Source organism: Eublepharis macularius, chromosome 9 (genome assembly GCF_028583425.1).
Source record: "Eublepharis macularius isolate TG4126 chromosome 9, MPM_Emac_v1.0, whole genome shotgun sequence".
In the NCBI taxonomy this organism is placed as follows: Eukaryota; Metazoa; Chordata; class Lepidosauria; order Squamata; family Eublepharidae; genus Eublepharis; species Eublepharis macularius.
The window spans coordinates 15,283,619-15,307,103 of NC_072798.1; the positions used below are offsets into that span (position 1 = coordinate 15,283,619).

Genomic DNA, 23,485 nt, shown 5'->3' on the forward strand with positions numbered 1-23,485 from the left:
TCACTCACAGCTCTCCTGCCCTCCAGTGTTTCAAGGTGGGAACCACCTGCGACCCACCCATCTTACTGGGAAATGGCCTTGGCCACATTCCTGGAACATGGTTGAAGTGCCAGATTGGGGGAGAGTGCTCAGAAGAGCTGCAGGTGGCATGTCAAAAAGCCGTATGTGGCTCCAGAGCCAGTGATTGAGTATCCCGGGGTTTATCCACCAGGTATCCTCCTGGTCTCTCCCTTGCTGGTCCCTTGCTTGCTGGTCCATTGAGCTGGGGACTTTTTTTTCTCAAGTGTGTTGCACTGGTGATATGATGTCACTACCAGTGAATACCCGGAAGTGATGTCATGAGTCATGACATCAGTGCAACGCTCTGGAATTTAGATATTACTTTATGGTTGTCCAAATACTAGAGCACAGTGCAACATCATTTCCTCCCCCCCCCCATCCCTGCCCCCTTCCTCTCTGGCCAGTTTCCAGCCATACCTGGGTTAGATCCTTCATAAAGTTCATGGCTGAGTCTCCCAGAGGGTTAAGTGTTCCTGCAGGCATGTTGCATTTAATCCAGTTGCTATGGGTTTCATAATGTGATCATCAAGAATCACTTCTGAACATCTTTCAATTAGCAATCACCACTGGAATGAAGAAAATAAACAGGAATCCAGTGGCTCCTTAAAGACTAACAACACTTACTGCCACTTAAGCTTTTGTGAGTCAGACCTCACTTCATCAGCGGCATCTGAACGCAGAAAGCTTTGAGACTGAAGTTGTTTTGTTTGTCTTTGATTTGCTAAAGAAACCTACCCTAACAGATGGATTCTTTGGAAGACTCAGACCCTAGCCTGAACAAGTGAGCCTAAGGGACTTGAACAAAACCCCAAGAAATCTAAGGGTCAAAAGAAAGAAAGAAAGAAAGAAAGAAAGAAAGAAAGAAAGAAAGAAAGAAAGAAAGAAAGAAAGAAAGAAAGAAAGAAAGAAAGAAAGAAAGAAAGAAAGAAAGAAAGAAAGAATAACACTTCTGCTTCAGTGACTGTGGAGAAGTTCAGAAGTGAGTGAAACTAGGTGAACGCAAGTTTTGCAATGCAATAGAGTAATCTCCACCTTTCAAAGGAGGCAGGTCCCGGGCATTGAAGTTAACCTGGCTGGCTGCCCCGACTCGAACAAGCAACATTGACTAGCACGCTAGCAGACTGAATAGCAGAAGTAAGTTCCCTTTTGATCTTTCTTTGTCTCAATCATTTGTGCTTTCCCCTAGAGAGAAAAGGATTTATTATTTGGAGAAACATCTCAGCTGTATATAATTATATATATAAATGAAGTTTTGTTTTGGGATTGCTTACAATGTAGCTGGCTCTTTTTAAGTCTACAAAAATGGGTATAAAATTAGATGGGTAAACAATGTGATCCTTTGGGTGTCTTTATTTATTTAAGTTAGCTAATTATTTATTGTGGAGGGAAGGTGGCATGGTATAGCCCAGTATCATCACATCTCAGAAGCTAAGCAGCGTTAGTAGTACTTGGATGAGCAACCACCAAAGAAGACTCTGCAGAAGAAGGCAATAGAAAACCACCTCTGCTTTTTTACTTGCCTTGAAAGCCTCTTGTTGGGCTTGCCATATGTCAATTCTGACTTGATGGCACACACACACACACACACACACACACACACACACACACACACACACACACAATCATTTATTGTAACTTGCTCATCATAAACTTTCTTAAAATTTGCAGAGTTTCTTTTCAACCCTGTGTTTGTTATGTCAGAGTTCTTGTTCTTCTGTCACTTCATGGTCACAACAAGAATTATAAAAGAAGAAAAATTAGATTTTTTTAAACATGTTAGGCTGAGTCCAGCTGGGGTAAGAATGTGCAAGCCCTCTTTAAAGACAAATTTACAAAGGCTGGGGCTATCAGCAGCTAAGAGCCATAATAGTTAAATAGAACCTCCATAGTCATAGGTAGTATACCTTTGAATATCAGTTGCTGGGAAACGGCCCTTCTCGCTTTCACGGCCAGAGAACGATGGTTGTTGTGGATTTTCCGGGCTGTATAGCCGTGGTCTTGGCATTGTATGCCAAGACCATGGCTATACAGCCCGGAAAATCCACAACAACCATGGCCGTTCTCTTGTTGCTTTACTAAAAACTAAAAGGAATCGCATTGCTCTTTAACAGATTTTTTGAAACAGAGGATCCACATAGTCAGGTGAGCAGTGGATTTTGTCCACAGAAATATGTAGCTAGCTGAAATGTACCTCTTGTCATTCACATTTTTTTCTTTCCATCTACGGTATGTATATAATCTGCAAATTGGGAATCCATTTCCTACAGCTCATGAAGATCTAAAGCTGTTTGCTTTGATAAATCTTTTCATCCTTAAGATGCCGCGCGTTTTTGACTGCCGCCACAGACTAACAGCCCAGTTCTCCTGTGCAGAATTGCAGCAGTCTAAGTTCATTGAAATCAATGGGATCGAATTGGAGTCACTGCAGAGGATCACGCTGTAACACGGCTGCCCCTAAGGTTGCCTGCTGGCCTGGAGAAAAATTAGGGTTGCCGGCTCCAAGCTGGGAAATTCCTGGAGATTTGGGGTGGGGGGGCAGTGAAGCCTGGAGAAAGTGGGGCTTGGGGAGGGAAAGGACTTTAGCATGGTATAATTCCATATAGTCTACCCTCCAAAGCAACCATTTTCTCCAGGTAAACCGATCTCTGTGGCCTGGAGATCAGTTGTAATTTATTTCCCAATATTTGTTTAAATAGCCTGCTCCTGGACTATTTTAATGATTTTTAAAAAATTATTATTGAGTTTATGTTTTTGTGATTTTAATGTATTTTTTAATGTCGTTAGCCGCCCTGAGCCCATCCGTGGGGAGAGCGGGGTATAAATCGAATAAAATAAATAAATAAAATAATAAGTAATTCCAGGAGATCTCCAGCCACCACCCGGAGGCTGGCAACCCTAAGGAAAACGTACTGCCTGTTTAATAGAGATTTAATGAGTGGGGCTGCCCGGCTGCAGTGGCGGGTCTTGAGGGACAATGGAACGGCAGTTTTTCATTATGCATATTAATTACGGCATAGAATTGTATTTTCTGTCTCAAGGACCCCAAAATATGTGACAAGTGGAATCAGACTGAGGGTCGATCTTTTCACTTACACGTCTCTCAGAGTGGCCCTCCAGTAGCTTCTTGGAAGCTCACATCAGGACATAAGAGAAGCAGCTCTCCCTGTTGATAGTTTCCGCTAGGTACACGGCCTTTAAATATGGACGTTTTCTCTAACTGATAGACCCTCTGGTAGACCTGTCCTCCATGAACTTTTCAAAGCTCCTTTTATCACCAAGTGACGCCTGACACAGATTGGACACTTGTCAGCTTCCCTCAAGTTTTGGCGGGAAATGTAGGCAGCTTGGCGGAATGTTGGACAAGTGACAGTTGAAAAGTCCATTGGACAGCAGTCGGAGAGCCAAGCTGCGAGACCAGGATGCCTACATTTCCCATCAAAACTTGAGGGAAGCTGACTAGTGTCCAACCTGTGTCAGGTGTCACTTGTGGTCCCGCTCTTTAAGACATCAGCTATATCTTGCGGCAGTGAATTCCATTCCATTGATTCTCCATTGTGGGAAGAAGCAATTTATTTTCTCCACCTTAAATTTGCTGCGAGTATCATTGAATGCCCCTGGGTTGGATCCAGCAATCTGCTTGCACAAGGATTACAGATCTACCAGGTTTCCCTGTCCCCACAGCAGTCCTTTTCAACAATAGAGAAGTTGATTCCTGCAGTTGTGTGACCCATGTGTCACCTTATTCATCACACAAGATTAAGAACATTACTACATTAACAGTAAAACCCTAAACAGAGTTACTCCAATCTAAGCCCAATGGACTTAGACTGGAGTAACTCTGCTTAGGATTTCACTGAAAATGACTTTAATTTTTAAATGAATAAGTAAAGAACAATAAAGAGAGCTAACAAACCGCAAAACAAACATCGAATGGAGCTGACAGATAACAGATAAATCACATTATCCAGTCATCGGGTTATATCCTGAAGCTTGCAGGAACAAAAGTGATCCTAGATTCCTTGAAGTTAACGTAATCCTTGATAAACAACAGGATGATTAGGTTACTGTAGGCCTCCACTAGGAGGTTCTTAGTAAGACATAATAAAGGGATGGCTATCCACCAGGCTATTCCTGTTCCGATTAGGGAGAATAAAAAGGCTACTCTTTGAAAGACTTCAGACGCTTTACGAGTAGAAGTTTAAGGGAACAGCCTTCTCCCGCTTTTATCCAGGCTGTCAGCTTCTTCACCCGTCCTCCGCCCAAGGAGCAGTTTCATACCTTGGGAGTGCTCCTGGAACGAGGCCTCTTGTTGGATAAACAGGTGGCTGTGGTTGCCAAGGGTGCCTTTTCCCTCTGTGTTTATATGTGTTTTTATTGAACTGTTTTTAAATACTGTTTTAAATGTTGTTTTACATTAAAATTGTTTTTAAGAGTTGTTTTAAATTGTTTGGTAGTATTTCTAATGTTTTGCTGTCTTGGGGGGTCCCTGTTTTGGTTAGAAAGGTGGCATACAAATCATTTCAATAAATAAATAAATAAAACATATGGAGCAATAGCTACATGGACTTATAGAGAGGAAGCTGAAGGGAGCGAAATCACTTCCATTAATGCAGTTCTTCAGGTCAGACTAAAAGCAATAAAAACAGCATTAATGAAGGCAAACTAGGATTTGAGCATCCGCGAGTTGAATCTGAGGTTCACATAGAGGAAATGTAGCTAAAATAAATAGTGATTTTGCGTTAGGTCTGAAGAGAGCCGTTGCGTATGGAGTGACACAAAAATTTCTGTCTCCGATTTTATAACCATGGTAATTTATTCACACATTGAAGAAGGCATTGCAGGAAGCAGGAATTTAACTTGCAAGAATTCAGGCCTTAGGCGGAGAAAGGTTTGCTTCAATCTATTGAAGCCTCGAGGTGGTGATATTTCCTGATTGCTGAACATGTCTTCATTCCCTGCGACACTCACCAGATCATTGTCTCTGTTCTAAAGGTGCTTCCCAGATACGCCTGAGAATTTTGGGTTGGGAAATTCCCAGAAATTTAGATGGTGGCACCTGAGGATGGCAGGGTTTGGAGATAGGTTTGGACCTCAGTGTGGTATAATGCTATGGAGTTCGTCCTCCAAAGCAGCCATTTTCTCCAGGGGAACTGCTGTCTCTAATCTGGAGACTAGATGTAATTCTGGGTGATTTCCATTCCCCACATGGAGGTTGGCAACCCTACAGCCTACAAATGGGTAAGGACAACATCTGCTTGTATCTGAGAATCTTCTGCTGTGGCTCCCACCTTTTGGAGCTTACCTGATAAAATCAGGAAATGCTTTCATTGTTGCTCAGAAGGTGTAAAACAGAATTGTTTAGGAGGGTATTTGTGCAAAGAGAACAGACATATGGAAGGAGGGAAGGCAGCATGGTATAGCTCAATCTTGTCAGATCTCATAAACTAGTAAGCATGGTTGGTACTTGCATTTGAGGTCTCCAGGGAAGACTCTGTAGAAAAAAGCAATGACAAACCATTTCTGCTTCTCACTTGCCTGGAAAGCCCCTCCCTGGGGCCGCCATAAATTTATGGTGACTTGATGGCACATAGGTAGGAATGTGAGGAAATTGAAGAGTTCAAGAGGGCATCTTGTACTGGAAGAGGGCTTCTTGTTTTGGAAACGTCGCTGTCACAAATTCTCTGTGGATTTTTTTAAATTGTATATTTTTTTTATTTTATAAAGCAGAACAATAATATGGAGGATACTGAAAAGAAAAAAGAGGGATTATATATCATAATGATGCAAATCAGAAATAATTATATATAACATCATCTTCACTAAATGTAATGCTTTGCAGATTGAAGTGTCTTTCTTTGTTGCTTGAGAATTGTAATCTGCTTTGGTGAATTTCAACCAAACAGTTCCTAGAATCTTTTATAATAAGATGTCCAAATTATGTGCCCTTCACTATTAGTCCATGAATGCAGGAAGCTGCCTTATGCTGAATCCAACCCATCAAAGTCAGTGTTGTCTATTTAGGCTGACGGCGGTTCTCAGGCAGAGAACCTCTCTGGTCATTTTAACTGGAGATGCCGGGGGATTGAACCGGGGATCTTCTACTCTACCGCTGAGCCATGGCCCCTCCATAAGAAAGAACTGTCTGGAGAACGTGTATAATAAGCGAAAATAAGTGACAAAGAATGAAGGATCATAGAGGGAGGGGTAGGCAGGAGGCATGGTGGAGAATGGGTGAAGGAAGCCTAACAGGTCCCAGAAAACTAGGAGGTCTGGAGAAGGAACTTATGGGGACCACTTCTCACCACATGTTCCCTGGAGGATGCTTTGTTCAGCAGATAAACACCTTCTGGTCATCCCCGGCAACAGGGAGGTTCGCCATGCCTCGATCAGGGCCAGGGCTTTCTCGGCCCTGGCCCCAACCTGGTGAGACTCTTTGTCTGTGTCAACGTGGTCCCGTTTGGATTTGTTATCCATCCATCGGGCCTGCAAGACAGAGATGTTCTGCCAGGCATTTGGTGGTTGAGGCAGGCGGACCACGTAAGGTATCATGTCGGCCTCCTGCCATGGTGAGGAGTATATGCCCCCCTTAGTAAACATTTATGACTGGTCACCCACCCCACAGGTTATTTAGTTTGAGGGGGTAGGGCAAAATGTGCATGGCTGTTTATAACTGATGTGTTTTAATGTTTTATATTGCTGCAAAATTTTATTCTATTTGTTGTATATTTTAAAATGTTGTCATCTGCTCTGAGCCCCCTTGCAGGCAGAGCGGAATAGAAATAAAATAAAATAAATAAATAAATAAATAAAAAAGCAAGAGTCCAGTAGCACCTATAAGACTAACAAAATTTGTGGTAGGATATGAGCTTTCATCATGAGTCACAGCTCACTTCTTCAGATATGGGGTGCATGGTAAAGGAGGGAGAGAAGGGCTAGGGAAGGCTTGGAGAACAAAATCTGACCTACCTTTCAAATGGAAAGCTGGGATAATTATTGCCACCTTCTCTGTCTTTGGGGGACAGTGGGTTGTGGTAATAATTGTGCATCTGCAGTCACTTCAATGACTCAAACATTACCTCACCATAAGATGTTCTCGAAGCCAAAACGTGATCTCTACAGGAGATGGGTCTATCGTTTTACCTCAGGAAATAGGCTAAATTGCCTTATTGGATGGCTTAGGGCAGTATTGCTTGGAAAGACTGAAAGTTTGCTAAAGATGTTTGCTAATCTCACAAACACTGATCCTTCCAATGACCTCAGGATCCAGGAAGCACCATCCAGACACAATTGCATATTTCCTCATAAGACATCTTATTGTCTCACCCTCTGAGATAGCTTTACATTTGTTGTAGAAAAATTCTGGCTCAGTGCCCATTATAATATGTAGTCTCCTGTATGGCTATTTTTTTGTTACACTCCAGGTTTACAGAAGGGATGGGCTCCAAGCCTTTTCCTGCCTATATCCTATGTTGCCATATCATTCCAGACTTAAGTTAATATCACTTCTGTGAGGTAATAATATCACTTCGTGAGGTAACAATATCACTTCTGGATATGGAGGTTCCATTTAATTATCATGAGTAACAACTATCGCTAGACTATCTTCTGTGAATTTCTTTAATCTTTTTTAAAGGATATATTTTAGCAGCTATCACGATCACGTATTGTATTAATGAATTTGTAAGGACATACTCTGTGTAACGCTGAGCCTAGCCAGTTTTTATCATTAACAAAATATGGCACATTCCTGTTCTCTGGCATCAATTTGTTGGTATCAGTCAATACTGAATTGGGAGCTGGACTGGGAGCTATGAATCTGAGGTGGGAGAGCTCAGGATATTTCACCAATGGGAAGGGTCATGAAGCTATGTCTGTGCCAGTGGTCCTAAGCATAACATTGCATGCCTTTCTATTGCTGGGTGCCATTTTGTTGTTTTTCCTTTTTTAATCCACAAAATGTCTGACTGAGGGCTGAGTGGGTCTTCTTTTTTCATTCGGCAAGATGTCTGAGTTAGGGCTTGAAGCACTGAGTTGCATTCTGTGGTCACGATGAGATTTGATGATACGGTGATTTCTGAAGCTCTGCTGGAAGAAGACCAGTCCTTACAGTGGTGTCCTGCGGGTAAAAAGGGGGAGCAGAAGTGGTAAATATGTTGGCTGCTGCCCCCAGACTAGAATTGCCAGTCCCCTGGAGATTTGCATGATGTCATGTTGTCACTTCCAGTTTTATGATAGAGAATTGGAAGATTACTAGAGCATCACCACGTGTGACATCACTTCCAGTTACACAACCAGAAGTGATAACGTAGAGACTAAACTGGATAATGTAGTATCGCTTCAACTTCACTTGCCTCCTATTTTCTCCCACTGCTGTGGAGATCTGTTCCCCCTACCCCAGACCCACACAAGCAGGCAATGGCAGCCAGAATGGTGAGTGGGGGGAGCCCAGTTTCATGCTTACTCTCTTCTCATTTCTTACCATTTCTTCAAAGAAAATTTGGCTCAGGTCTGGTATCAACAGCCGAGAAGAATGCAAAATCAGCATGAAGCTGACTGGGAAGGAAGAGAAGCCTGAACATACATTATGTAATCTCAAAAGGTTAGATTCCATGGCGGATTAATCATTGGCAGAAAAGAAGTGAACCCAAAGTTTTAATCTTTCAAGCAAGGAATGTTGCAATGCTGCTCAGAAACCCTGAGTAGGATTGCAACATTCCTTGCTTGAAAGATTAAAACACTCTCCATGCCTGTGTCAAACTTGATGTTTGGCCATTCAAAAATTGCAGGCGGAATGTGGTGATTCTGAAGTGTGACTTCAGAATGACTACATTTAGATTGTTGCAGAAGCTACCAAAGAGTTTAGGCTGCATCCTTACAGCAAGGATTCTCCATTTTGGATTCTTCCTAGCTGTGAATGCAGAGGCATATGCTTTGGCAGTAAAGTAACAACTGCAACCGCAATAATACCGCTCTGCTAGACAGATTAGTGTCCTACTCAGAGCAATGAATAAAAACACTGTTGTTATTATCCCCACAACACAGGTAGGCTGAGAGGAGTGGCTTACCTGAGGCCACCTACAGAGCTCATAACAGTAGTGGGATTTGAACCAGCCCAGTGCTGATTCACAGCCCAACTACTACAGCTTCAGCTTCCACATTGAAGTTTTGCGCACACTTCCTGTATCAGCCAACATTTCCCCTGCATTTCCCCCCTTACCATGCTGCCCAGGGGCTTTAAAACAATCAGTCAGTGCTATAGCACTATACTGTATAGTGTTATAGTGCTATAGCAATCACCATTTTACTAAAAAAAAGCCTTCTGGTGACTTGCTGGGAAAAATTGGTGGCTCTGAGGGGCTGACAGTAGAGAAATGGCACTGAAAATTTGCAACTTTCCATCAAGACAGCATGATAAATGCACTTGGACAGTTCTCTTCTCCAGAGCTAAGCAGGTTTGGATGGAAATGAGTGTGAGGACAATGGGGAAATGACAACTGGTGCATGATTAAAGCATGTTATGTGAAAGCTTCCAACAAAGGTCTCTCCAGTTTGGACATCAAAGGGGAGAAAACCTCCATATGGAAGCAGCCAAAGGTTGATCATCTTATTAACAGCAGGGGAGATCTAGCTAGACGGATAAACCTTAGAAGCCTTCTTGCATGTAGTTTAGAATGCAAACAGTGCAGAAGCCTTGAAGAAGCTCTAGAAATCTGTGGAGCTAAGGAGGTCAGTGTGTGGCTGGAATATCTCCTGGGCACCACAAGTATATTGCCTGGAGTTCTTTGGAGGAAGAAAAGTAGTCTTTAAAAAGTAATAAAAATTTAGAGCTGAACAGATCTCAGTGAGATGAACGGACAACAAGGTTTAAAAGAACGAATGGCTTGCAGTTTTGCACCCACAGCACACCTTTAATCTTGAATTCACCATGGTGTGATGTTGTCATGGGCAGTCTGTAGCCTAGTCCTAAACAAATGCTTCCTTTTCATCAGACAACTCAGCCAAATTAGGAAAGATGGTTGAGGCACACACCCATTCTGCAGAACAACTCACCTGTTTGGAGATACTCACCTTTCTGTGGTAACGTGCAGTCCACGGGGAAATGACTCTTTGACTTTGCTTTCTTCCTGATCTGGCCCATCTCTTCATTTGTGGTGAGCCCACGGAGGCGCCTTTGTTGAAACTGAAATTGGCTTTCAGGCCAGAGACTGTGTTGCTGTGGATAAACAAGATCATTATCTAGGTGGTAATTAGAAATGGCCAATAAATGTTACAGGAAACGTGGTTTCATTTCAGAGCGTGCAGTGCCCTTTAAAGCCAGTTTGGTGTCACGGTAGAGTATTGGGGCAGGACTTGTAACCGAGAGAGACAGCCAGGGTCCACTTCATCTGGCCCTGCAATGGGGCACAGTCAGGGAAATAATCTTCACTGCAATTCTGCTTCATGTACAAACTTGTTCTTTGTTCAGCCCTCATCACACATCACACAAGCCCTTGTGTCTGCCTTACTCTTTCAAACCATGATTGCTTGTGGGCCTGCAACTGGCTTCCTGTTTTTAAGAACGGGATGTTGAATGATCGAACGTAACCAACTCCTGTTTGTCCGCAACTGAATGTTAATTGCAAAGGGGCAGGCGCGCCAGGGTGCCATAGCAAAATAAAAAAAAAGTCCAGTGGCATTTTTAAAAACTAATATTGAAATAAACATTGTTAGTCATTAGGCACCACTGGAATTTTGTATCATCTAACTGAATGTTAGCTAGTGGGTGGGGCCATTATTTTCATTACCCTCTTATATGGTAATTAGAGTAATTTGAGGGGGCTTGTTGCTACGGAGTTGGCAGGGCAATCCTAAGAAGAGTTACTCCAGTCTAAGCCCATTGATTTCAGCCATCATGATTTCAATGGAGTAACTCTGTTTGGATTGCACTGTTAATCACCCTGACCCCTGCTTGCCTCCCAGAGGGCTTTTCGGGGCGGGGGGGGGGGGAAACGACACACAAAACATCATCTTCCTTAAAAAGAACAGCACTTTACACATTTTAAAATATCTGTATGTGATCTCTGTATATCTTTATATCTACTTTTGATGCTAAAAACCTAAAACACAACTATTATTCTTTTAACTCTTTTGACTTAATCAACAGGAAGAATAGCCTCGGTTAGTCTGCTGCAGAAAAGTCAGTTTGAAGTCCAGCGGCACCTAACAACAACAATAATAGTAACAAAAACTACAACACTTATATACCATTCTTCTAGACATATTACTGTGCCACTCAGAACAGTGTTATTATTATCCCACAATACACCTGGAGCTGAGAGGAGTGGCTTACCCAAGGCAACCTGCTAAGCTCATGGCAGAAGTGGGACTTGAACCAATGGAGTGATGATTTGCAGTTCAACCACTTAACCACTATGCTACAGTAGCTCTAATAAAAATGCAGACTAATAACATTTATTTCAGCATACGATTTTGTGACGCAGAGCTTACTTCATCAGATGTATCAAGTGTCCATCCATACTTCCAAGTAGCAGAAAGAGGGTAGTGGAGAGATGTCACATAGAGAGGCCAACGTAAAGAAGAACCAGCCAAAGAGAATTCAGTCCATCCAGAGTGGGTGATAATTTCTAGCTTTTCACATTAAGGAAATTTAGCCCTGGATGCGTAGTTAATTCACTGGTGAATGATGGTTTGATCATCTTGCGGTCATGATGAGCCGATTAATGTGTGTGTTTTCCTGTTTAGGGGCCAGTGAAAAATCAAGTGTCTCTTCATGAGCCGGAGAAATCAGATGACCACGTGACAGCTCAGCTCAACTTTTTAAAAAATTTTTAAGGTACTTTCTTATTTCTGCACATCAGATGACGTGAACTTGTCATTCCTGAACGGCTGAGTTGAGTCCAGTTAGAATTTACTTACTTACTTACTTACTTACTTACTTACTTACTTACTTACTTACTTACTTCACACCCTTCCTTTCTCCTCAATGGGGACCCAAAATTGCTTATGTCATTCTCCTCTCCTCCATTTTATCCTTACAACAACCCTGTGAGGTAGGCAAAGCTGAGAGAGTGTGATTGGCCCAAGGTCACCCAGCAGGCTTCCAGGGCGGAGTGGGGATTCAAACCTGGGTCTCCCAGATCCTAGTTGGACACTAACTACTGAACCACACTGGATCTGGATTACAATACAATAGAGACGTCACCCTTCCCCCCATTTTGCATCCTAAATTGCAGCAGCTGAGGATGTGCCTGAAGATACGCTGCGGAAACTGTCTAACTTCCATTTTCTTCTCCAAGCAGAAAGTATATGTTTCGGAGATCAGTACCATGGATGGGAAAATGGTTCCAGAGCAAGCAAAAGTCAACGCTAATCCACCTTTCTTGGACAAAAGCCATGGGTTGCATTCTGTGAAAAGATTCACCCTCTCTGTTTCAAAGCTAAAGGTAGAAACAAATCCTCCAACTTTCTTTCTCCCACATAAGTGACAGAAGTAATGAGATGACCAACATACAAGCATCTCCCTTACCCCACCTCTGTAGTTTCCCCCACAGTCTGTTTTAAAATGTAAACTCCTTCAGGGAGGGGACCTATTTTTCCTTTGTTAAGTGGCATGTACACAGATGGTACTGCATATATAGCAATAAAGATGTGGGAGGAACGCAACTGTATATCAGGATTGTTATTCCAAACCAGGACAGATAGGGCCAAGTGAACGATCCAAGAACACCCAATGTTTGCAGCATTAATAATGCTAAGCAGACATCCGCTGACCTGGATAGCTCAGGCATGCCCCGTCTCATCAGGTCTCAGAAGCTAAGCAGAGTCAGCCTTGGTTAGTAATTGGATGGGAGGCCTCCAATGAAGACCAGATTTGCTGAGGCAGGCAATGGAAAACAACCTCTGTTAATCTCTAGCCATGAAAACCCCACTAGGGCTTGCTATAAGTTAGCTTTGACTTGATGGCATTCTCTACCAGCAAGCAGACATAGACCTGATCTGAGTGGAATGCTGCATGATGCAAAAGAAAAAGAACACGGCTAACTTCTCTGCATCTATGATGCAAAAGAGGGGACGTAAATAAGCATTTTTTTAAAGCTATTGGGCAACCCAACACCACTTCCAAATGTTCCTGCTGTGCCTGATCCTATATGAAATGCAGATAGAAACAGGGTGCCACCCTGAGGTGTAAGGCACAAATTAAGTGGCCTCTCCAATGCACCTCAACTGAGATGTTTTTCAAGCCTTCTAATTGTCTAGTAACAATGGTGTTGGAATAGAAGTGACTCAACATGCCTGAACACTGGAGAGTGCTATTTCCCCCTGTACATTAGAAACAGACTGTGCATTTGTGTGATGCTTCTTTTTCAGTGCGATACTAAGCAGAGTTACTCCAGTCTAAGCCCAATGAAATCAATGGGATTAGACTGGCGTAACTCTCTTTAGGATTGCACTGTTTGTCTGATCTCAGAGTTTCTGCCTCCTCCTTCCCTTTCTGTATCCCTTTTGTCCTCCCTCTCTCTTGATCTTGCAAGAAGCACGAAACTTTCTGTAGAACTCTCCTGCGCAAGCATGCCAAGAGGCACACCCATACTCCTACTCACGTGTTGCCGTCTTAGCTGGCCCCTTGTAATAGAGAACAGTGTTATTTAGATTAGGTTTCGATGTTGTCTTCTGCTACTGCAAGAATACAAGTGAATGTGAACCACCTTCAATTAAAGTAAGTTTTATCTGTTGGAATATACTGGAGAGCCTTTCACTACACATAACTCCATGCTTTCCCAATTGTGCAACTTTGCTACGACTAACAAATATCCCAATGACACAGCTTGTTTGCTAACTCTCTGCCACTATATATATTGTTCTCTCCATAGATATTTCTTGGGGCTCTAGCATTTTCCTTTTTCGCCAAAGGACTCTCAGGAAGCTACATGAAGAGTATGACAACTCAGATTGAAAGGAGGTTTGACATTTCCTCATCCATAGTTGGCTTGATTGATGGAAGTTTTGAGATAGGTATGCTCATCTCTCTTTGCTGTGCAGGAGCAAACATGTTTTAGAAGGCATTTTCCTCCAGCATTGCTGAGGTCTTCTCTCATAATGCAGGAAACTTAATGGTATTGATCCTGGTGAGTTACCTTGGCTCAAAAGTCCATCGTCCAAAGGTCATTGCGATTGGGTGTGTCATCATGGCTGTTGGAGCATTTATTTCTGTGGCTCCTCACTTCATAATGGGGCGGTAAGTTTGAATGATGTTTATTATTACATTGCTAATAAAATATCGACCATTGTGACAGATGGTATGTTGGAAAGACCTGTGCATCTCCTGGTTCTAAGAGTCTCTTTGGGAGGAGACCGAGCCACCTACTCTCAGGATTAGTCATCGGTGACCTTGTCTCCCATTGTAACTTTGCCCCCAAGGGAAGCTCTTTGTTTTTCCCATACGAGTTCAACCATTCATGAATATGGAAGAAATAAAATATGTGATTTCAGAGAAGCTCTCTAAACCTCGAACTCACAGGATGGCCTTAGGCAGGGGTCATTTCGTAGAAAAAGAGCTGGAGGAACTCATTAGCATAACTCATTAGCATATGCCACACCCCTTGCCATCACCGGAAGTGTGTCATTGGCATAACTGATTTGCATATGCCACACCCCCTGACATCACCTCTCCTGGCTGTTTTGGATCCAATCCTGGCCATTCAGGGCTGAAATTGGGCCCAAAATGGTTAGGATCGGGCAGCTGCTGAGTGGGAGAGTGATCCACCACCCATCAGAGGCCCGATCCAGGCCATTTCGGCCCCAATCCAGGCTGCAATGGGCCCCAAATGGCCAAGAGTCAGGTGGGCGGGGCCACCTGACATGTGACCTCTTTGGGGAACTGCCGAAACTGCGTTCCTGCGCGTTCCCCCTCGAAATGAGCCCTGGCCTTAGGAAAGCCACCAATTCTAAGCCCTTTCCTCTTATCTATAATATAATTTTTGGTCCTGGCTCCCACCTGGTGGAACGCTCTGTCTGCTGAAATCAGGGTCCAGCAGGACCTACTATCCTTCCACCAGGTCTGCAAGACAGGGATGTTTTGCCAGGCATATGGCCGAGGCTGGGCCTCCACGGGCCTGAAAAAAGGGGTGTATAAAATCTTAACCCTCCCTGTGAAGGCCGTCCACCATCCTGTTTTAAATGTGTATTAATACACTGTTGTTTTAACATAGATGAATTTTCATTGTATTTTAATATGTTGTTACTAGAAACAAAGCCCATTGTGCAAATAAATACAATGGGCTCTAGAAAGCTGGGGCTGGGGAGGGCTGGTGTGTGTGGGGGGCTGGGAAGTGCTGGCAGGCAGGAAGGCAGGCAGGGGGTCTGGGAAGGGCTGAGAGACAGGAGGGGTCTGGGGAGGGCTGGCAGGAGGGGCGGGGATTGGGGCCAGGGAGGGTGGAGCAGGCGGGCTTGCTCTTCCTGCCGCATCCTTGGCTCCAGTGGGGCTCGCAGGGTCAGGCACATTGCTCTCGCCCTGACGCCCCGGCTCTGCCGAGATCGGCGCACCCTGGCTCCAGTGGAGCTCGCAGGGTGGCAGATGCTTCGCTCTCGCCCTGTCGCCCCAGGTCCACCAGGGCTTGCAGGCGCGTCTCTCTTACTGCACTGCTCTCCCCCTCCAGCTGGGCTACGTAGTCTGGCGGCAGAAGGACAGGCAGGCTCGTCTGGCTGTCTGCCACCAGCGGCGCCCTCTGGAGGCCATGTTTATACTGGTGCTCCCGGGCAGGCACACCAGGATACAATGTGTCGTCAGAAACCTGCTAACACAATTATGTTATAGGATCCACCCTGAGCCCACTCGCGGGGAGGGCGGAATAGAAATTTGAACTAAATAAATATAATATGAGGATTATTAATGCTGTTAGTGATGCCTCCATCCTTGCAAATATAGTGCTCAAAAATTGAACCTGCTCTGCTCACACAATCCGCTTTTCTCTCAAGCCAGTCATTCATGCTCTCAATGAAGAGAACAGTCTGTCTTCACTATTTTTGTGCCAGAAAGGAGAAAAAATGAGAGAGAGAGAGAGAGAGAGAGAGAGAGAGAGAGAGAGATCCATTAAGCAGGAACAGAAAAAAAGCACCGAATACTAGAGGACAAAATGTAAAAGTACTGGCATGGGTCCAATTATCAGTGCATGGATTTTTCCTACATTTTTCTCCGTTCTTGCAGCCCCCTCCCATAATTCCTGGGGTCACAAATCTGTACAGAGGAGCAGCTGTGAGGGTGGGTGTGCTCAAATGAGGCTGGACAGAGGGGTAAAATCAACTCCTCTTTCTGTAGAGTGAGCTGTGCTTGTGGAAGAAGGAGTTTTCTCTGTTCCCTGTCCTTTTTCACTCCAGCCTCTTGCAAACCAACTGGCTATGCCTCTGTATGAGTCCTGTGACCTGAAGGGTTCTGCAATCTTTCTGGGTGTCAGAAGGGGCTGCAGTAACAGAGAAGAATGCAGGAAACCTCCGCATTCCACATCTGGAGTGGTAGGAAAGAGGGTGATGTGTTTATACTGAGAGCCAGTTTGGTGTAGTGGTTAAGAGCGCGGGACTCTAATCTGGAGAGCTGGGTTTGATTCCCCACTCCTCCACTTGAAGCCAGCTGGGTGACCTTGGGCTAGTCACAGCGCTCTGGAGCTCTCTCAGCCCCACCCACCTCACAGGGTGTATGTGGTGGGGATAATAATGGCATACTTTGTAAACCACTCTGAGTGGGCATTAAGTTGTCCTGAAGGGTGGTATATAAATCGAATGTTATTATTATTATTATTTATAAGGTGAAGTCTCACTTAAAACATTAAACGCTTGTCAACGAACAATGTTCACAGTTGATAAATATAAATGAATGCCACATCAAGTGTCAATGATGCATGGACCAAAGGGTAAACATATGTTGTCAAATATGGATTGAGAGAATAAACACCACATCAAGCGTCGACAATCAGAACCAACAGCAGGTCAGTTGGTAAGAATGACATTCCAGAAGATGGACAGCTAGCCAAACCCCTTTTTGGTTAATGTCTTCTCCAAAGACATAAATGGTAATCCGTGTAGAAAAACTTCCTGAATCAACTGCAGTGTGTTGGAGAGGGGCTGTGGCTCAGAGCCAAGCTACAAGTGACATCTTACACAGGTTGGACACTAGTCGGCTTCCCTCAAGTTTTGATGGGAAATGTAGGCATCCTGGTCTTGCAGCTGTAATGGAGAGCCAAGCTGTAAAACCAGGGCGCCTACATTTCCCATCAGAACTTGAGGGAAGCTGACTAGTGTCCAACCTGTGTAAGATGCCACTTGTAGTTTGGCTCTCAGTGGCAGAGCATCTGCTTTGCTTGCTGAAGGTCCAAGGTTCAATCCCCGGCATCTCCAGTTAAAAGGGCCAGGTAATAGGTGATGTGAAAGACCTCCGCCTGAGACCCTGGGGAGCTGCTGCCAGTCTGAGCAGACAATACTGACTTTGGTGGACCACGGGTCTAATTCAGTATAAGGCAGCTTCATGTGCTCAATAGGGAGCAGCAATATTCACATTGAAAGAAGAATTCTTGATCCCAGATACAGGGGCAAAATTCACATGAATGTAGTAACTATACTGCTCTGAAAGGGGGCGCTAGATTGACGGGCTCCTTACTCTCGTCAGTTCAGTTCAAATGTGAATCCAAAGGCAACCGCAGTATACTTAAAAAACAAAAAACCATCCTTTCAACCACACGTTGTTTGTGTTTTTTTAAAGTTATAATTACAAAAGCATTGCCATTTCGGTGCACAATTCTTCTACAAGTACAGCAGCCTGCCTGCCCACTTTGTCTCCTCACCCTGCCGCAGATAACATGGGAATCTATGGAAATGCAACTACTCTTGGTGAGCAAATATTCTCCATAAATTTACAGCTAGCTACTCGGTGGGAGTACAATGCCCCTTTCGCTCTGCATGCGTGTGCTTTGCAGTGCAACAAAATACAGTTTGAGGACTTAGATTTATATTCTGATCCCTTCCCTGAGGTTTTCAGGAGGTCAAAAAGATGTCCTTATATAAGGAGTGCTCCCGTGCTCTGATTTGGCCGATTTGGGGCCAAATTGGAGCACAGGGATGCTCCCGCAGCCAGCGCGAGGGGTGGGAGTGCATGCACGGGGCGAGCTCCTGAGGTGCGTGCCAGTAGCAGGCACACTCCAGGAGTTTGCCCCCCACCAGCAAATCCCTGGGAGGGGGCAAATCCCCGGGGCAAATCCTCAGGAGTAAGGGGGCAAATCCCTGGGAGTTTGCCCCCCACTGGCGGGCACCTGGCCACCGTAGTCAGTCCCCCATTTCCGTATTCAGACCCAGGAATTCAGTAATTTATGGTTGGGGGAGGAGCCATTATAGGAGATGGGGAAGGTGACTACAATTTGTGCCGTGGAGTGGCTCACAGATACTCTGTGCCCCTAGGAAAAACTGCAGCTGGCCTTGGTTGTCAGGTTTATTCATTTAGATATTTATATGCTGCTTTTCTCCCTAATGGGAACCCAAAGCAGTTTCCAACACGGTTCTTCTCTCTGTTTTATCCTCATGACAACATCCCTGTGGTGAGGCTGAGAGGCAGTGACAGGCCCAAGGTCAAGTGGGGATTCAAACCCTGCTCTCTCACATCATCATCTGACACTCAAACCAGGGCATCGTGCTAGAATCTATAGAGGCGCATGCAGAAAGGCTGGCATTTCAACCCTCCTGGAGCTCTGCAATGCCTTAATCACTACTATCCAAGCCAGGTCTGGACCCAAATCGTGCAGGTCTAAGAAGTCCAAATAGACGTTCTGTCCCTTGGTTTTTTCATCCTTTAATGGAAGCTGTGCTCACATACATCCTTGGAACTGTAGCAGGAGACCCCTCTCTAGCAAAAGATCCATTTCTATCTTAGCGCCTGCTCCTATTTAAAAGTAACAGTGGGGTTTTCTGTTATTATCAGTCCTTCCATGTATCTCTTTTCCAAGCTGTGTAACTTCTATTGCCCACAGGGTGTGGAAAACACAGAGCTTCCTACCTCTGGCTGTTTGTTCTCGTCGGGAACCTTTTACGCGGAATTGGCGAAGCTCCTATTATGCCTCTGGGCCTCTCATACATTGACGATTTTTCCAGAGAAGAAAACTCAGCCTTTTATATAGGTAAAATAAATGAGGTTCTCCTTGCCATCCTCTATCAGTGTTTGACCCTCACATCTGGGATGGGAACAATCTTCTAGGCTGCAGTCTGTTTTAGCAGGTGATGCTATGATAGAGAGATAAGGTACTGGAGGCACAAAGGCCAAATTTAGTTCTCTGTGTGCACGTGATGTGCACACATGTGCACATGCATGTGTGTACATGTGTGTGTGAGCAAGAGTAAGCAAGCACGTGCAGGCTGGCCCATCCTGCTCTTAATTGCTTCTTCAAGGTGCCCCTCCCCTAAACCTGATTGCAGATTAGTTTCAAAGGCGGAATTAAAGAAGAATTCCATTCTTATCTTTTGATGGACTATTCATAGCTCAGAGCTCTTCCCTTTTCACTGTCTCCTGAATCTTTAGATTTCCTCTTAGAGCAGCTACAGATTGTATTAGCCCATAAAAATGTGATATTCCCAGGGCCGCTACCAAAGGTGGAGGGGATGCAAAAGGAGCCCTGTCTCTGCTTAGCTCACCTGCACCATTGGGGTCTGCTGTGACAAGTAACAGCTCTGGGCAGCACCCAGGACCCCACTGGGCAGCCCTCAGCAAGCCTGTTCCTCCCTCCATTGGGGGCCCTCTTCCTCCTTCCCCTCCATCTGGGAGGCTATGGTGAGGCCCTTTCCCAGGGCTGTTTGCCTCCCAATCTGCTCCCGTTGGGCAAGCCACAGGCTCAGCACCAGTGAAAATGGCCTAAGTGGGGGTGGCTTCCCCATGGTGCATGGAGGAGGGAGATGGGTGTCAGCTTCCCCAGGGCAGGGTGGGGGACATAGAGAAATCATTCACGCAAAACATTTCTATTGGGTTTCATGGGCTCCCTTGGACTATAACTTCCAAAGGGTGAGGTTGCATATGGTAGTCACAACTGTAGTTGCTCTTATTTCCATAAAGCCAAACTGAGCAGCACCCCTGTAATTTAGCAAATCTTTTTGCAGGGCCTATCCCAATTTTCCCCAAAAGTTTCAAAAACACGAAGTAGGCTGGAAAGTGCACACTCCTCCGCTGCCAACGTCGACCCCAGAAACTCTTGGCAGTGTGGGGGCGGTGCTTGAGGAGGGTGGAGTTTGAGGAAGGAAGGGAGTGCCATAGGGCTGTGATACCACAGAGTCCACACTCTGAGGCTATCATTTCCTCCTGGAGGCTGGCAACACTATTTCTTCCCAAGCATCAGGCTGGGGAGGTAAGTGGGGAGATTTCTCCTTCCTGTCTGTTCCTAGCAAGGCACAGTAGCTTTTCACAGCCGTTCCTCCAAGACCTAGAGAGAAACTCCAAGCAAGTCTATTAAGAAGTAAGCCCCATATTTGAATCAGTGGGGCTTACTCCCTGGTAAATGTTCCTGAGATTGCATCTAGGGTTGCCAGCCAAGCATTGGCAACCCATGGAAGTACTTGGGGTGCAGGGACTTGGAAAGAAATGTCATGTGACATCACAATGTCATTTCTGGTTGAGTACCCAGCATTGACGCCATGATGGTCTAGGAATCCCTCCGTCTCCATGGTAAAACCATAGAGATTTGGGGAATTCCTGGAGTCTTGCGAAGTTACATAGCATTGCTTCCCGTTCCCATGTTTGTTTCCAATGGAGTGAAGAGCCCCAGCAGGGCTTGGAGTCTGAGAGAGGGAGATGGTCCACTGTCCCTAAGCAAATGATATCCCCAGTTGCATTCTAGGTCTGTTCATTAAGCTTGCACACCAGATCTTTGAAAGCTGTTCCATCCTAGCAGGAGAGTACAATGGTCATAGTTCCCAGGGACTCAAAGTAGCATGCTTACTTCTTTCCTCCTCCAGTGCTGAGAGGTTGGGTTGAGGGTTGAGGGAAGGTTCCCAGCAGAGTGAACTTCATGGCACAGTGGGGATTTCAATGCACTTCTCATTCATAGTCTGACCTTCTTACAGTCTTCTCTGATGGACTAAAGAAGGTCCTTGGTTTATGTTACGACATCTTTTCCAGGAGCTGTAAGATCAATCGGGTTGTTTGGACCAACTCTTGGATTTCTTCTTGGAGCCTTCTGTGCTAATATGTGGGTTGACATTGGAAAGGTAGATGCCGGTAAGGAATAAGGATTCACATTTGCATCAACAGTGTTCCTTTTTATCTTCTCCTGCTCTGTCTTCCCTTTATTAACGGCTAATGCTTTTCTGTTTTTTTCTAGTTTCTCTTGTTTAAACTACAGCTGGCTCAACTTTATTTATTTACATTATTTATAGTCCTCCTTTCTCACTGAGACTCAAGGCAGATTACGCGGTGTGAGTCAGTACAGTCAATATCAAGGACATCTCCATAAACATGCAAATTTGCAAAGATTTAAAAAAAACAGCAGAAATCCAATACAGATCTGAAGAAATGTTGAAAAAGAGCATAGGCAATTCGACAGTTGACATATTAGACAACACGGGAACTACCCAATAGGTTCATACTTATAGTAATAGTAGTGAAGTCTACAGTCTCTCAATATTTACAGAAATATCAGCAATGTCTGTGGTCCATCCTTATCCCTTTACTGATGGATCTTTTGAGGACACTTCCTTACAATATCTGAGTAGCCCTCTTGAATAATTCAGTTTTGCATCATTTGCGGAAGGCCAGGCAAGCGGAAGCTTTTCTACCCTCCTCAGGTAGACCCTTCCGTAAAGTGGGGGGCACTACAGAGACTGCACATGTATGGACAGCTATTGATTCTGCTCATGTGCAAGATGGTGTAAGGATGCCAAGAAGATTCTCAAGAAACTTCACTGCATGAAGTTCTGCCTACGGCCATACCACCCTGAACACACCCGATCTCGTCTGATCTCGGAAGCTAAGCAGGGTCGGGCCTGGTTAGTACTTGGATGGGAGACTGCCTGGGTGCTGTAGGTATAAGCTCTTTATTGATAAATTGTCAGTTCATACCTTTATGGAGTCCTTGACAGGAATGATGGTTACATACAAGCATCAAGGAGATATAGGCTTCTACTCTTAACGTCCCCCTCCCCTTTCTCCTAGCAGTTGTCTAATTCAGAGAGAAAACAGATAAGCAGGAAGGTAAGCTATGTGATCCATGAACTTCTCAAGGCCAGGCAGATTTGGGAAAGAGTTTCTCAAGGCTCCCAGACTCGGAGGAGAGATTACAGCAGAGCAAACAGCTCCCTTTCTCAGTTTCCCACCCCAGGCACATATGACAGATTAACCTCATCAGCAACAGCAGGGCATTGAATATGACAGGTGATCTTGATCACCTGACAGGTGGCACCTGCAGAGGGCCCTGTTTGGACAAGAGAAACTGTCGAGGCAGAACATAGGGAGAGAGGCGGTCCCATAGATACGATGGACCAAGACCGTGAAGAGCTTTGTCAGTGATGGCCAATACTTTGAATTGGGCTCTGTAACCAATAGGTAGCCCCCTGGAATGACTGTAGAATGTGAGTAATGCTCATGGTCTCCCTAGCTCCTGATAATAGCTGAGCTGCAGCGTTCTGCACCAACCGGAGTCTTTTTAAAAAGACAGAGCAAGCGGAGATCACTCCTCAGACGATTTGTTAATTTCATCTTTGCCTTCCCGAAGGCTCTGTCCCCTTTTTAAACTATGCATTACAGGAAAAGACAGTACGCAGTAGTCCCTGTCCATATACCACCGCAGCTTTCTGAACTATTTCCTTATAGCACAGTCCTCTTACCTTCTGAACAATTCAGTTTTCCACAGTTTGCAGAAAGCCAGGAGAGTGGGAGTTTTCCTGACCTGTTCAGGTAGGCCATCCCAAAAGGTGGAGGCCACCACAGAGAATGCTGCATTCTACTTGCTTCTGTAGTAGCTCATTTTTTGAAGTAGCTTGCCTGTGGCCCATGAATAGACTTCAAATGGCTAAAGCTTAAGGCATGCTCAAGAATGGATCTCTCCACTCTTAAGAGCTAATTAATTTGTGTTCAGTGATCTTGAGTATGCACTTTTGCTTAAGAACGGAAGTTGAAGATGGGAGGTGGTTGTGCCACTTCCGCCTCAGAGCAGCAGCGGAAGGTGGTATTAACTTTAATGAAGGTGTGCCTTTTCTGTTCATGGACAACACATGAACCCTCAAATATGGCTGGTATTTGTAGAATAACATTGGGAAGGAGCGTACTAAGTCTGGCTCTGTCTTAATTTCATGGAATCCTAGAGCTGGAAGAGGCCTTACAAACCATCTAGTACCCCAATGCAGGATCAGCCTAAAGCATCCCCAACAAGTATTTGTCCAGCTACTCCTTGAAGATTGCCAGTGAGAG

General features: G+C 44.7%; 1 protein-coding gene and 1 pseudogene across 3 annotated transcripts in view; both read left to right on the plus strand.

Annotated features, from left to right (window-relative positions):
* Positions 1-1,057: 1,057 nt before the first annotated feature.
* The window catches only part of LOC129335960 (solute carrier organic anion transporter family member 1A2-like), a 47,773-nt gene continuing 25,345 nt past the window's right edge, over positions 1,058-23,485 (plus strand). The window contains exons 1-8 of one of the 3 annotated variants that reach the window (XM_054988874.1): positions 1,058-1,194; positions 11,803-11,893; positions 12,357-12,503; positions 13,932-14,073; positions 14,164-14,296; positions 17,810-17,937; positions 19,068-19,214; positions 21,200-21,298. In XM_054988874.1, the coding sequence (XP_054844849.1) occupies positions 12,387-12,503; positions 13,932-14,073; positions 14,164-14,296; positions 17,810-17,937; positions 19,068-19,214; positions 21,200-21,298 (766 nt within the window). In that variant the 5' untranslated portion in view covers positions 1,058-1,194; positions 11,803-11,893; positions 12,357-12,386. Of the gene's footprint in view, positions 1,195-11,802; positions 11,951-12,356; positions 12,504-13,931; positions 14,074-14,163; positions 14,297-17,809; positions 17,938-19,067; positions 19,215-21,199; positions 21,299-23,485 lie in introns of those variants that run through there. The other 2 variants (XM_054988873.1, XM_054988875.1) reach the window with 2 other exon arrangements.
* Positions 21,996-22,105, plus strand: LOC129336334 (5S ribosomal RNA; annotated as a pseudogene).